Source organism: Haemaphysalis longicornis, unplaced genomic scaffold (genome assembly GCF_048455015.1).
Source record: "Haemaphysalis longicornis isolate Haplotype H1 unplaced genomic scaffold, Haemaphysalis longicornis Haplotype H1 scaffold_18, whole genome shotgun sequence".
Classification (NCBI taxonomy): Eukaryota; Metazoa; Arthropoda; class Arachnida; order Ixodida; family Ixodidae; genus Haemaphysalis; species Haemaphysalis longicornis.
The window spans coordinates 7826804-7841428 of NW_027526282.1; the positions used below are offsets into that span (position 1 = coordinate 7826804).

At 51.9% G+C, this 14625-nt stretch overlaps 1 protein-coding gene across 1 annotated transcript; it reads left to right on the forward strand.

Annotated features, from left to right (window-relative positions):
• The first annotated feature begins 2668 nt into the window (after positions 1-2668).
• LOC144166647 (uncharacterized) lies at positions 2669-6905 on the forward strand. The gene is made up of 2 exons (XM_077696181.1): positions 2669-3979; positions 6447-6905. The coding sequence occupies exons 1-2, from the start codon at positions 3232-3234 to the stop codon at positions 6725-6727; spliced, it is 1029 nt and encodes a 342-aa protein (XP_077552307.1). The 5' UTR covers positions 2669-3231; the 3' UTR covers positions 6728-6905.
• The last annotated feature ends 7720 nt before the right edge of the window (positions 6906-14625 follow it).

A 14625-nucleotide genomic window follows, 5' to 3' on the forward strand; every position in this document is an offset into this window, starting at 1 on the left:
GAAAAATGGGAAGAGCTCTAGGGGGTGCCAGGCCAGCTTGATACCCCGGCATTCTTGCTGAGAATCGGTGATGATGGTCAGGTAGGACTGTTTGGTGGGTGGTGGTCGCGTGAGCTGCGGCGAGTGCCTCTGCTGTGGGAACTGGTAGCTGCTTGTAGGTGGCTGGAGTGGCGAGATGGCCGGTAGAGTCCAGGGAGACGAGGATGGTGTGTGAACCATTGGCAGTATGGGTGACATCTGTGTAGCGGTTTGGGTGTCGGTTCCATATCGCCTTGTGAGCGTTCTGATACGATCTTCCCACCTTCCCCTATTGAATAGTGGATGCATATGTTTTGGTATTGGGGCGACCATAAGCCGCTGGCGAATGTAAAGAAGGATGCGTTGAAGTTCGTGAGTTGGAGACGGGGTGGACCGGCCGGTGGTGCGAAGCAAGTTCCTGCCAGTGGAAGTAAGAGCCCACCGTTGTAGCTGTGAGGTTCGTTGGTCTTCCAGAATTTCGCTGAGGGTATTATGCAGCCCAAGTTGAAGCAGACGGTCATTGGAGGTAAATGTAGGAAGGCCCAAGACAGCATTGTAAGTTTTGCGGGTTAGGGCGTCCAGCTTGCTCGTTTGTTGCGGTCTGAGATTCACGAACGGGGTTCCGTAGGTAAGACGGCTCACCATGAGGGCTTGGACTAGACAGCAAGTGTATGGCTCTCTTAGACCGTATGCAGATATCCGGATTCGGCGTATGAGGGGGATGAGCTTGCTGGGAGCCTGTTCGGTGCAGTTGGGTGGAGTAGGGCAGAGCCTGAACCATCCCATGGAAGGGAGCGCCTAATATCCTGAGCGTGGTAACTTGGGGGATAAAAGAGCCACTTATGGTGACCTGTGGGTCAGGGGTGGGCGCAGCCGGACGGCCTCTTGTGCGGGCGCGGAGAAATAGTAGGCCGGATTTAAATGGCTCGCAGGTGAGTCCCCTGGGCTGAAGGTAAGATGTAGTGGTGTCAACTGCTTGTTGAAGGATGTCCTGTTGTTCACCGCTGGAGCATTGGGTGATCAAAAGAGTCAGATCGTCAGCGTAGAATGCGAGGGGCAGGCCGGAAATGGCTAGCAATTTGTCAGGGAGTGGAAGCAGAGGTATATTAAAGAGAAGAAGCGAGATAACAGACCCTTGTGGTGTGCCTTTTGCCGGGGTGTAGAAAGGAGGCAAGAGTAGAGGGCCGAGTCGGAGTGTAGCTGTTCTTTTCTCAAGGAAGGCTTTTACAAAACTAAAGGTATTTACGCCACAGTTCGTGGTACTGAGATTTTCCGGTATGGCTTCGTGGGTGACGTTGTCGAATGCACCCTTGACGTCGAGTGCTAAGATTGTTTTGGGGGAGGTGTGGCTCAGGTGGTGGAACACCTGTTCCTTGAGCTGCAGGAGGACTTCTTGAGTAGATAGGTGTTGCCGAAAACCAAGCATTGTGAAAGGGTAGAAGTTGTGGCCTTCGAGGTATGCGGTTGGGCGCTGATGTACTAGGGGTTTGAAGAGCTTACCGATGCATGAGGTCAGGGAGATTGGTCGAAGAGTAGTCGGTGTCAGTGGCTTGTTGGGTTTCGGGAGCTGTCTGACGTCCGAGTGTCGCCACTAGTTCCCCCCTGCCTGTGATAATTGTAAATTCAATTGTAATTATACATTGCACTGTAGCTGAAACATCTTTCTCCATCAGTGACGATTGGCCGATTCCCTGATTTGGTAGCTCTCTTTTACCAAGGAACTTCTGATTGATCATCATCGTATTTATTATTATCATCATCAGTTAAAAAGCAGGGTTCATAGTAGTCCTGCGGAGGTCAGCGGATGATGCGTAGGGCTCGAAAAGCGTACTAGGCGTACAGCTGTGCTGCCCGTGGGAGACTACATTGCATAGCGATCGAATTGAGCGGTATTAAGCATGTGCAGACTGGAATTGTCTAAAGACAGAAATGATGCACCTATCCGTCTAACGATGGCGATGGTTGAACGCGAAGCTGTCCCCTTAGACGCTTTGCGCGAAAATGAGGGATTTACTGATTATGCCTACAGTATAACATTGAAAGTTGAAAATAGGTTCGAGAGAGCGAGGAGCGAAAGAGAGAGAGAGAGAGAGAGAGAGAGAGAGAGAGAGAGAGAGAGAGAGAGAGAGAGAGAGAGAGAGAGAGAGAGAGATGATGGCTTCCATATATTTGGCGCCTACCCATTCAGGGTAACTGGTGACGAATGATAAGGTGTAGTCAGGAAATCACTTAGATAAAGGCAATAGGACCGCAGTAACAACAATGGTCAGAACAAAATTAAACCAAGGGGGCGCTCTTTTTCGGCCATTGCGTGCTCCGGAAAGTCATCGCTAACCCTGTACAGAGCACACAAAACCGCGATAGGGGCAGTACAACTGTACAATAGCCTTGGAAGTAGGCTCCTCTTCCAGGCCCGGGCAGGGGAACCGCGCGCGTTGACGCGGCAGAAGCGGATGGACAATTCTGTGGAAAACGTGATGTGTCGTGCGTGCGCGCAAGCTGACGAAACAGTTGAGCATGTGGTGCTGCAGTGTGCTCAGCTGGGACCGAACAGGGGTAGTGAAGGCAACATGCCGCTGCATGTTTCACTGGGGTTTGGGGAAGGGGGGTCTGAACATGCGGGCTGTGGCGCATACGAAGCGCCGTCTTGAACAATGAAGGAGGGCAACCCTAGGCCAGTGGCAGCGGAGGTACAGTTGTGCTGCACAGCGGAGGACTGGGAAGCGGGGTAGAAATTCTTGGGACACAGCTGTCTTACGCATCCGAAACTGAAACTCTGCGTATAGAGTATGCGTGTGGTTTATTTCTCCCTCCCTCCCCATTTTGTTTTTTGCTCTTTTCATTTTTTCGTGAGGGTAAAGATGTCTCACCCGCCCGTTGCACAGGGTAAAACCACACAATCATCATCATCATCATCATGCGAGAGGCGGCCTCAAGGAAGATGAAGTAACCCCTGCACGCCCCCTCCGCGAGGCGCGTGCACGCGGCGCCGTCACATTTGATCAAGATTCGCTGGACATCGGTCGGCCGGTCGCTTTCTTCTCGCAGTCCGAGCCTCTCAAGCCTCGCGCCCTTCGTCGCCCCCTTCGCCGGGCAAGTCAGCGGTAGTCGAGAAGGGCCCCGCAATCTCCGAGACCGCCTGCCGAGCCCGCTCCCGACCACCCGAGGGGGGACGAGCGAGAGGCCCCAAATTCACCGCCTTCCTTAGACACCATGCAGCAGCAGCAGTCCGCGGGCGGTATGTCGCAGAGCGGTATCGGCCGCTGCCCTTCTACCATCGTGACCTTCAACGTGAGCCAGGAGAGGATAAACCGCGGCGGCGCCCGGCCCATCTTCCCGTCCTCGGTCGCGCTGCCGACGCTGCAGAACGTGCAGCGGCTGCAGCAACAAGCCTACAGCGGAATGCAGCAGGGCAGCACGGGCGGTCTGCAGCAGGGAAGCATGGGTGGTCTGCAGCAGGGAAGCATGGGCGGTGTGCCGCAAGGCAGCTTGGGAGGACAGACACAGCAGGGAATTGGCGGACAGCCGCAGGGCCACTTGGTGCAGTTGCAGCTTGCCCTGCTGCAGCAGCAGCAGCAGCAGCCGCAGGGCTCCCTTGGCGGCCTGATGCAGGGCTCCGCCTTGCCGGGTGCAACGCAGGGAGTGCAGGGCATGCCCAGCGTGGTGGGCCAGGGCTCGCTGGGCGGTTCCGGTGGCATCGGCGGCCTGTTGCAGCAAGACCAGCTCAGCAGTCTGCTCGGGGGCGGCGCCGGCTCGCACAACCCTAACTTATTCGGCGGACAGCAGTCGAGCCTGCTGAGCGCCCTGCAGAACCAGCAGGGCGGCATGCTGAGCGGACAGGGCTCGGGCGGCCAGCTCGGCGGCGGCCTCTTGCCCGGCTCGCTGTCGTCCAGTCCGCAAGTGGGGCTCCTCGGCGCTGGCCTCATGGCCAGCAGCCAGGGGCTGTCACCTCAAAAGTCGCGTGAGTGCCCTCCTCTTTTGATTCTTCCCTGTCCGGTATCGCGGTCTGCATCTTGCGGGGGCTCCTTTATAAGTAGACGGTTTTGCGGGGTTTGTCAGTCGTGCGTGGGTTGCCGTCGCGGCCTCTCATCTCCTCAAATAGCGCTCGACGTATCAGCCGTGCGCATAACTGAGTCGTAATGAAAACTCCGTACCCATAGCTTAACTGCCGTATATACCCCGTGACGCCAGCCGTGGCACCGCAGGTCATAGTCACAAGTCGGGTACAGGGGGGATTAAAAGAAATACGAACAACGGAGCACACAGCCTCCGACGCAAGCCGCACCGTCTGGCTGCGCTGTCAGTAAACTGCGCTCAAGCGTAGTTCTTTCAGAGCGCTTGAGAGTGTGGCCAACTGTTACGGGAAATGCTTGACAAAGAAGCGACGACGGTCATTTAGTTTAAGGAGTCTTTTTATGCTCTGTCACCACTGAGCATCCTGTTATCTATTACATTCGGGAGCCAAGCGCGCAGCAGGTTGATTGCAACTAGTATGATGTCCTTCAACGATCACCATGCTCAGTGGCTACACAGCGTGAAAAGGCGGTTAAAAAATGGAAGTCCCAATTCGGATCAGCAGTCTTCTCCCGCGAGACGTATATCGGACCAAAGGCACAGGCACATCGCCTCAGGGGCCGGCGCGCGGTCACTTCTCTTGTAGGGACGCCCCCGAAGCGACGCGTGCCCGCTGAGCGTCTCGGGCGTCGAAGCGCGCAGCGCGTGATTATGCAAGCGCGCTGCCGACCCGTCCCCTAGCGGCTCCCGAAACGCGCGCTACCGAAACGAAACATCCTCCTCGCGAGGGGCACGATCAAATGCAGAGCATTTCCGGGGGCGCACGACGTTGAGTAGTTTCCGTTACGTTAATATTGTTGCACTTGTGGCAACTGCTGACGAGAGAGCGCTCGTCAGCAGTAATTTGAATGAGTCAAGGATATAAGGCGCGTTCGTAGCGTCCCATTCTGTGTCGGCTTTGTGGCGCAGTGGGTAGAGCACCATGTACATTGCGTTCCGCCCGCAGGGTCGAGGGATCGAAACCTGGCGCCGGATAGTATTTTCTTTTATATAGTTTAGGGGAGGGGTGCGGACTACGATGGGACAACGCGGGTGACATCGTAAGTTACTGAAATGCTCTGCATTTAAAATAAACAACCGCCGTCGCCTCTTGATCAAGCATTTCCCATAAGTGTAGGCCCCACTCTCAAACGCTCTGAAATAACTACGCATGCGCGCTGTTTACTGACTTTGCAGCCAGATGGTGCAGCAGGCGTCGGAGGCTGTGCGATCGGATGCCGAACAAAATAACAAAGGCGCACAGCTCGGCTTTGCAAAGTAGTGGCCGTGTGACACAATGTCACAGAAACGTCGCGACATCGAACCACCTGCCGCTATTTTCGAACTATGGCTTCCGCCTGCCTCAAGCTAGAATTTGGGCTAGTGTGTTGCGTGACATGTCGTTGAAAACGGCGCAGGAGCGGGGACTCAAAAGAACTGTAAGAGCGCTGACGGTCTTGCATACTGTCTCTTGTCAGCGCTTCATACGATCAAAATAAGTATCACAAGTACAAGTGCTCCGGTTATTGTAAGCGAGGACATTAAAACTGCACTGTCTTGTACTGCCTTTGTACTGTACTCTGTACTCTCTTGTCAGCACTTCGACTGCGCTGGTAACTGTAAGCGCTTGTAAGTGCTTACATTACTCGCGCTTGCAATTGTACGAGAGGACAATACAAGCACTGACAAGAGACAGTACACGAGACAGTACAAGACATTGCAGCACTTGCACTGTCCTGTGCTTTTTTCGTCTACGTCGAAGCGCTGTCTTCACCGGCGTGTCTACATCTACCGGCGCAACACAGTCAAGCCAAAGGGCGCGGGCTCGATTCCCAGCCCCGGCGGCCGCTTTCCTGAGGCGAAAAGCGAAAAGGCCCGTGTGTTCGAGATTTTGGCGCACGTCAAAGATCGCCAGGTGGTCAAACTTAATCCGGAGCCCGCCACTCACTACGGCGCGTCTCATCGCCTGCGTTGCGTCGGCGCGTTAAATTCCTCAATCAATCAATCAATCAATCAATCAATCAATCAATCAATCAATCAATCAATCAATCAATCAATCAATCAATCAATCAATCAATCAATCAATCAATCAGTGACGAATGAATGAACGAATGAATGAATGAATGAATCAGTCAGTTAATCGATCAGGCTGTCAATGAATCGATCAATGAATCAATCAATCCGCGAATGAATCAATCATTCGGTCAATGAATCAATAAATCTGTCAATGAATCAATGAATCAATCATTCATTCCATGAATCAATCACTCAATGGATGAATCAATGAATGAATTATTCAGTGAATGAATGAATGAATGAATCAATCAATCATCAATCAACCAACAGTCGGGCAAACTGCCGCCGTTCTACCGCAGAGTGTACCCTGGGTGGCCTGGGCGCCTTCGGCGGCAGCTCGGTGCTGCCCACCAGCCGAGCGTCGAAGCCGCTGCTGCAGGCCATGGAGACCCTGAAGGGCGGCGCGCCGGGCGTGCAGGGTATCGTGGGCGCCCCCGCGGGGGCGGGCTCGCCGGCGCCCATCGTCATGTCGCAGCCCGTGACCAGCGCGGGCCTGGCGCCCCAGATGCAGCATCTGCTGCTCAGGGGCATGCCGGGATACACGTCCACGCTCGTCCTCATCCTCGTGCCCCAGGACTGAGCGCCGCCGGCCGACCGCTCTCAAAAGCGAGGAGAACCCACTTTTCTCAGACTCTTCGCTTGTCTGATACTCTGACCGGACATAAAATTGTTCGCACTCTCGTCCCAGGCGTCCTTTTCAGCAAAGAAGTTATCTGTGGCTTTAGAGTTCGGCGTATTTTAACAGGGGAGCTGTTTAAAATAAAGAAAAACAGCGCAAGAAAGACGAAGTCTGGAGACGAGGAAGGGAGCACCTATCGGAGGCCCTTAGGCAACGACGGAATATAGGCCGCGGTTTTTGCATCTTTGTTTGGCGTTCTCTTCCTAATAAAGGTCATCTAGGCTGTACGTACACAATAGGATTCCGTGGTGAAAGTTGCGTTTTTTTGTTTGTAAAACTTTGGTTTGATCAAAGTACGTTTTTTTGTTTCTAGAACATTGATTTCATCCGATAGAAATAAAATAAACCCGTTTCACTGAACACGGAAGTTGTCGGAAGGGCAGAGCAGTGATTCGCCATAAGGGCTGTGGCGCCGTTATCCGCTCACAGCTACCACTCACTACGCCCTTCGCCGCACTTTCTCGCTCCTTGCTTGATGAATGGAACGGAGGTTCGTCCACTGCAATTCAAATTTCCCGCCTTCGCAGTGCCCCGTGCCTGAAACAGCGGCAGCGAGACTTCTGTTCTTTTTGTGCTTCCTTTTCATCCCGCACGTGCCGGCGCCGCCGCCTTACTGCGCAGTTTGGAACGCGCCATTTTTTCGTGCACTGTCATTTTTTTCCCGCGTTCGATGGGAACAGGATTGCTTGGAAGCAGCTCATAATAAGTTCTGGCTATCAGAGCGGCCGTAATCCCCCGGTTGCCGTAAAATTTGTCAGAATAGCCATTTGTGAGCTAGTAAGGCATTTTCTTTTTTGTAAAGTGGCGCTAAACTTTCAGCACATTTAGCTTACGACGAGTGCTTCGGCATCGCCATTCAAAGCATAAAAGAAGAGGCCCACAGAACCAGTCTCACGCGCCGACAGCGTGATCATTAGTTTCCTCCCAGTTAGTGCGACAGCATCTGGTAAACTTGGTAGACGAAAGGTCTTGCGTCCCTGGTGGGCAGACGGCACACAAAATGACCGGCGACTCAACGAATAAGAGAAAAAAGAAAACAATCGCGTGCCCCTCCGTCTAATGACGACGATGGTTGAACGCGAAGCTTTCTCGAGATGGATTCTTTGTTTGGCCGATCCCCCACTGCGAGTATGTGCCACTCTGGAGGTACGCTCCCCTTTTCTACAATACCCACAGCAGGTCTCGGGTGTGCACTCCGTATGCCTACCGCTTGTGTTGGGTAGTACGGCGCGAATCGGTCCCTGCTGCTTAACGTTTCGCTTCGACCTCGTCGAAATGGAGCAATGGGATACAATGGGATGCGCGGTCCTCTACGTTCAAAAGGACGTAGAATGGGGCTAGTTGGTGATGCTTCATATTGAATTGCGCCATGTATACAGACAAATAGGACGCTAACGGAACTGGGCCGATTGCGGGTCTGCCCAGTCCGGTTAGCGTCCCCTTTATCTGTATACATAGTACAATTCAATATGAAGTCTCCTGCGTGATATGGTTTGTGAATACGTTACCCGGTTGAGTCTACTAGTATGACGTCATGGGTTGCGTGGCTGCGGTAGAAGCGGCATCGGTGCAATATGTCGTGATGCGGTTCCGTATCGTCGGAGGAGGAACTTGGTGGGGTGTGCTCGACGTCCTGCGCAGATTGCAGGGTGGATGTTCTCGGGGATGGGTAACCCTCATTAAGGTCCCATAGTCGGGTGGCAGAATATGCGGAGACCGAGGTGGGACATGTTCTGTATCCTAGGCGTTGAAGGACAGATCGTCTTGTGGTAGTTAGGGTGAGATAGGGGACCTGACTTTGGTGGAGTGCTTCGAGTAGGTCTGGCAGAGGATGCCTAGATTGTGGACGCCCATTGTAGTGCAGTGCAACAGGGCCCGAGCCTGGCCCGGCCAGGCGGCCGGGCGCGCTAGAGGGCTCACAATCCGAGCCGGGGCAAGCCTCGAATCCTATCACAGGGCCAGATCCACCAGAGATAGACTCCTTACGTACAAAGAAATAACCGCTCATTACCGCCTCGACCGTCGTAGGTACCCCCCGGCTCACGTCAGCCTTACTAATTTGGAACAACACACGTGGCGTCTCCTTCAGACAAACACGTTCCCTAATCCCGCTATACTCCACCGAATCCACCCTTTATTGTACCTTTCCCCAGAATACCTTGTGTTATCTATTATTGAGAACCGTTGGCTGAACTGAAACAACTCGTTTTTATTTAACTGGTTATTTTTACACGGTGGCTCGCGCGGCCCATCGGGGAGCGCTCTTCTTGCTCTCTGCGGCGGCGTTGCGCGGACGCGGCTTCCGCTCGCCTGCTCATCGCACCTGGAGCAGCTCGGTTGGCTCGGTGGCGTCATCCAGCGGAAGCGCCGCGTACACTTGTATGTGACGCTCTCGCTACCCTTCCCCACATCTTCTGGGGGTGCCCGAGAGATCCCTTTCCCCTGATTTCCTGTGATGAGCAGTGGGAGGAGGTGCTAGGGAGTTCAGACCTAGAGATACAAACCTTCTTGGTCACCAGAGCTGCCGATGTCGCCACCCGGCACAAGCCAGCGGCCACAACCACCCCCTGAGCCACATCAAGCTCAATAAAAATGTTTTTTTCTCTCTCTCTCTCTCTCTCTCTCTCTCTCTAAAGGACGCTTTTCAATCCCTAGTGTACTGAGAGCAAAAGCGCTAAGTTGGGCGAGTTGGTTACTATGGAATTCATCGTACAAGCGAACATTAAGACAGGGACAAAGCCAAAGAGCAGCAAAACACGCGCTAGAATTTCAACACAGTTTACGCCACAGAAACAGAGAAACACCAAATTGTATATGATATTTGAAAGGGTGATCATAAAAACGCAGCGAAAACAGGCAAAACAGTAGATCTCGTAACACAGGCCACATTACAGCGGCGGCACATATTACATCGCTTAATTTAAACACAAGTGTGTACAGCAATTCATTCATCGCCCATTCGCAACCCCCTTCCCCTCTCCGAAAAATGGAATTCATTTGCGGACAGCTTCAAGGACGGTGCACTCACGCACATTTCTTCTTCTGTGCCTATCAAGAAAGACTCAATTTTTCCGGTCTGTTTGGGAGGAAGACCTGTACAAGACGCGTGTCTAGCAGAAATCTTGAGAGCAACCCAAGCACCTACGGCAATGATTATCCAGGTAGCCAGCCCTAACCTGCGCATTCACAGCTGCATGGTCCTGCGGTGCTCTCAGCCGCAAACAGGCAGGTGCCTTAATGTGAGATTCAGAGAGCACCATGCGGGGGGTCTCCACCTCCTGCGCCCCCTCTTGCCGAAACGCCTGTCGGCACGAGATTCAACCAAGCAGCAGCGCGAAAAAGAAATTCTGCGCCACAAGGGCTCTTCACTTCGGTAGGTACTCCTGAGAAACCAGGATAACTGCTGTATTTGCTTCCAGCGCCTGTCAAGCCGGTTGCCAACCGATGGCGCGTCCGCCACCACTTCTCACGTAGCGTTTATTGAGACGATGTAATATGGTCATGAAAGTCGTAATCACTAATTTTGCGTCACCATCGTAGCACTTCTTAGCAGCTGCGGAATCAGCACCTATTTCTTACGTTAAACGGTTGTAAGGAACCTCGCTCGACTTCTTACTAATCAGTTAGTTTCATCATCATCGGCGACAGGCCTTGTAACCATGGTTGTATCTGTACATCGATGACTGCTGCTTCGGCTGCAGCATGCGCACCGTCAGGTTGAACCCAGCGAAACAGTCGGTCGCTGTCACTCCCTTGTCGGCGTGCTGCAGGGAACTAAGCAGCAGACGAGCCACTGACAATAACAATCGAGGAGACAAACCACTCAGCAAGACAGATCGGTACGTGTGTACCATGAAAACCATGACTAGACTTACGACAACGCATGAAGCTGCCACACAAAAGCATAAATTATTTTGAAGAAAAGCTTTTCAGCCAATGGCGCCGTCTTGGCAGGCGTCACTAAGAAACTCCCAACGCGGCTGAGGAGGAGAACGCTTGTCACTAACGCAGCATAGTGTAGATGGCGCGGCGAATGGACAATCGGGAGAGGTGATTCTAGTGGGAGACATGAATGCCCACATTGAGGACCTGGACGGATACACAGACAGCAACGGAAAACTCGTACTGGATATGTGTGAAGAACATAATCTCATTATAGCAAACAGAGATAATAAATGTGAGAGGCAAATTACTTGGGAGCGAGGGGTAAAGCAGTTCAGTATAGACTACAGCCTCACTCCTTTCAGAATGAGTGTATGAAAGGTTGAGTCTAATGGAAATAGACGAAATAGGTGCCCACATGTTAGGAAGCGACCATAAACGGATAACTTTGACTTCTGGAAAAATGGAAGTTAAAAACCCGAAAACGCTGGTTCACGACTTGGAATTAAACGATCAGCAAATGGCTAATATTGCCAAAAGCCTGGAGACGGAAACCAAGAGAAACGAAAGATTGGGACTACAGCGAACTGATTGGTTTCATCAAAGGAAGGATAAGGAACGCGAAACAGCGAAACTACTGGAAAGGAAAAAGAAAACCTAGAAACTGGTGGAACAAGAAAATCAAGGAAGCTATAACACAAAGACTGCAAGCATTGAGAGAGCACACGGAGGCCAAGCGAGTGGGAATGAAAGCAGAGGAAATAACTTTGAATTGGAATTGGTTCCGCGTAAAGAAGCTGTAAGTACAAGAACTTGCACAGCAAAAAAGCCGCCCGCATCTTCCCACGGGGGGAACTCGAGTAAATGCGTCGCATCTACTCGAGTCAAGCAAAGCGTCACGTCAAGCGAAAGCCAAGCATGGACGCCCTTGACTGAATTCCGAACGCGCGCTCCGCCGCTTATTTACGTTGAAGGGACTGCGTAAGCCGGTCCCAGTCGACGACGTTGGCGTACTTGTAAAGCGGCGTGGACTCTAGGTGTTTGAGCCAAGCGCGGATGTTGCTTCGCCGGAGAACGGCACACCGGTTATATGCGCCGCGCTAGAAGGAGAGGAAACCGCGGAAGAGAGAGTACAGCACATGCGCCGGCCCCAGCGCGTCTGCCGCGGCTATGACGCAACGTGCCGCGGCTATGACGCAACACAATCCAACACAATCCACTTTAATCCAATCCAAATCCAATCCAAGCCAAGCCAAGCCAAGCCAAGCCAATCCAATCCAATCCAATCTAATCCAAGCCAATCCAATCGAATCCAATCCAATGCCCCTCGCGAGAGTGTGTTCGAATCCAATCCAATGCCCCTCACGAGAGAGTTCGCTATCGCCTCGACTCGACGCGCATGCGCAGTGAGCGTGCGGACTACGGACGCCAACGCGGGTGACATCGTGAGTTACTGAAATGCTCTGCATTTAAAACTTAAACGAGAAAGTGAGCGATGGGTCTCGAACATACGGGCAAAAGATAAAGGCGCGCCGAGAAAGTTTTGGAACCATGTAAAGGAACTAAGGAAAAAGACCGACGAAGTACAACTTCATGTCATAAGCGGTGAAGGCCAGGTGCTAAAAGGCGAAGACGCGGTATTTCACATGCGCTCAATGATACAAGAGAAGCTCAGAAGAACGGAGAGAGGGCTACAGCATTCATGGAGTGGGGCAAGCGAAGTGCGTATATATAGAGAGCTAAAGTTGGAGAATCTAAACTGGAAAAAAGCCGAAGAAAATGTTCCAGGTAATACGGCAACAGGGACGGGTGAAATTCCTATACGGCTGGTGAACCTACTGGGCCCAAAAAGCAAGGCACAGCTGATTCGAGCAATCGAAAAAGTGATAACAACTAAGCATGTACCGGACAAGTGGCGTAAGAGCTGGATGAAGATGATATATAAAGGTAAAGGAGACAGGGCTGATGCCGATTTGTAAAGGCCTATTACAGTTCCGTCACTGGCATACAGGCTGGCAATGCAAGCCATTAAAAGGGGAACCACCGGCGTGGATAGAGGGAAACGGCATACTGGGAGAACTACAAAACGGATTCAGACGAGACAGACGCTTAGAGGTCAATTTATTTGTCCTAACTCAATGCATAGAGGTGTGAATGGCTCAGAAGCGACCACTATATATGGATAACATTTCTCGATATCAAGGGAGCTTACGACACTGCAGATAGCGAACTTCTATGGAGCATACTTGAGCGGGAGGAATGAGGCCAGGACTTTATACAGCTATTGCAGGGAATTTACAATGAGAGCCAGGTACAAATTACCTGGGAGGAGCAAACGTGCACGAAACCGGTAGTCACAAGTAGAGGTTTAAAGCAGGGTTGGCCTCTGTCGCCATTGCTGTTTATGCTGTACATGGCTAGACTAGAAAGAAAGCCTGAAGGCAGTAAAATAGGTTTCAATCTGTGTTATAGCCGCAAAGGACAGGAAGTGGAACAACATATCCCGGGACTGATATATGCAGATTGCATAGTGCTATTAGCAGATAGAAAACAGTGCCTGCAACAGCTCACAGATATATGCGGGGAAGAAGCCACTGAGCTGGGGTTAGAGTTTTGCACAGCAAAGTCGGGAGTTCTGGATTTTATTGACGCCGCTCGTAACGAATCGGTATTCGTTCAAAAAGCAGCAATACCGTGGGTAACGGAATACAAATATCTGGGCATATGGTTAAATGAAGGTCAGGCGTAACTAAAAACTCACGAGGAGCATTTAAGAATGAAAAGCAGAAGAAACGCCTCTATCATGAAGCACAGAGCACTGTGGGGATATAACAGATATGAAGTAGTGAGAGGAATATGGAAGGGAGTAATGGTACCAGCACTCAGCTTTTCAAACGCAGTAGTGTGTGTCAAATAAGAGATTCAATCAGGGCTAGAAGTAAATCAGAGGGCCGTAGGTCGATTGCCATTAGGAGCACACAGTAAAACAACAAATGAGGCAGTCCAGGGAGACATGGGATGGGCATCCCTCGAAGTGAGAGAAGCACAGAGCAAAATATGTTTTGAAGAACGACGTAGAAATATTGATGACCGGAGATGGGCGGCCAAAGTGTTACGGTATCTTTACGTAAACAGCGTGGATACACAGTGAAGGAAAAGAACCAGAAAGCTCAGGACAAAGTATATGAAACCTGGAAGTGCAGGAGAAACGACCAAGGCAATAAAAAATGAAGTGAAAGAATCACAGACAACGACCTGGAAAAACAAGATGGACGCGAAGAAGTCCTTAGATATCTACAGGATCGGGAAGCAGGAGATCACAAGGGAAAACTCTTCGATAATACCGAAGGGGGCGCATTGCTTTTTGAAGCCCGGGCGGGTTTCTTGCGGGCAAAAACGCTTATCCGCGAGCCGGTACAGGAAGAACTATGCGTAGGCTGCGGCAAGGAGCCAGAAACCATGCGACATATTGTAAGGGAGTGCGGAAATATCCGTCCAGTCCTCAGTGATGGAGCCATCCAGCTTAAAGGGGCCCTAAATAGGCTTCTGAAGGTGGCCATTTCAATCGCGCAATCGCTAGAGTACCCCTTCATGACAATGTATACCAAATATTACACCTCTGCGTAAAGCAGGGGCCGCACAAACACGCAACAAAGATGCTTTCTTTCTTCCTTGCTCGCCTACCGCTTTCTTGCCGCCACACTGCCGCGCTCTGACGTGCGACAGACCGCTTGTGACGCACCAGTGTGACGCACGGAGCTCTCAACAGTACGGCTACGCAATTGGTGTTTCCCGTTAAATGCTGTAGCCAATCAGCATTCACAGCTCTGGCGTAAACGCGGTTGCGCGCAGCGCTCCTGCACCGGCGGCACGGCGTATGCACCGGCGGCACGGACGATTGGATTGGGAAAACTTCT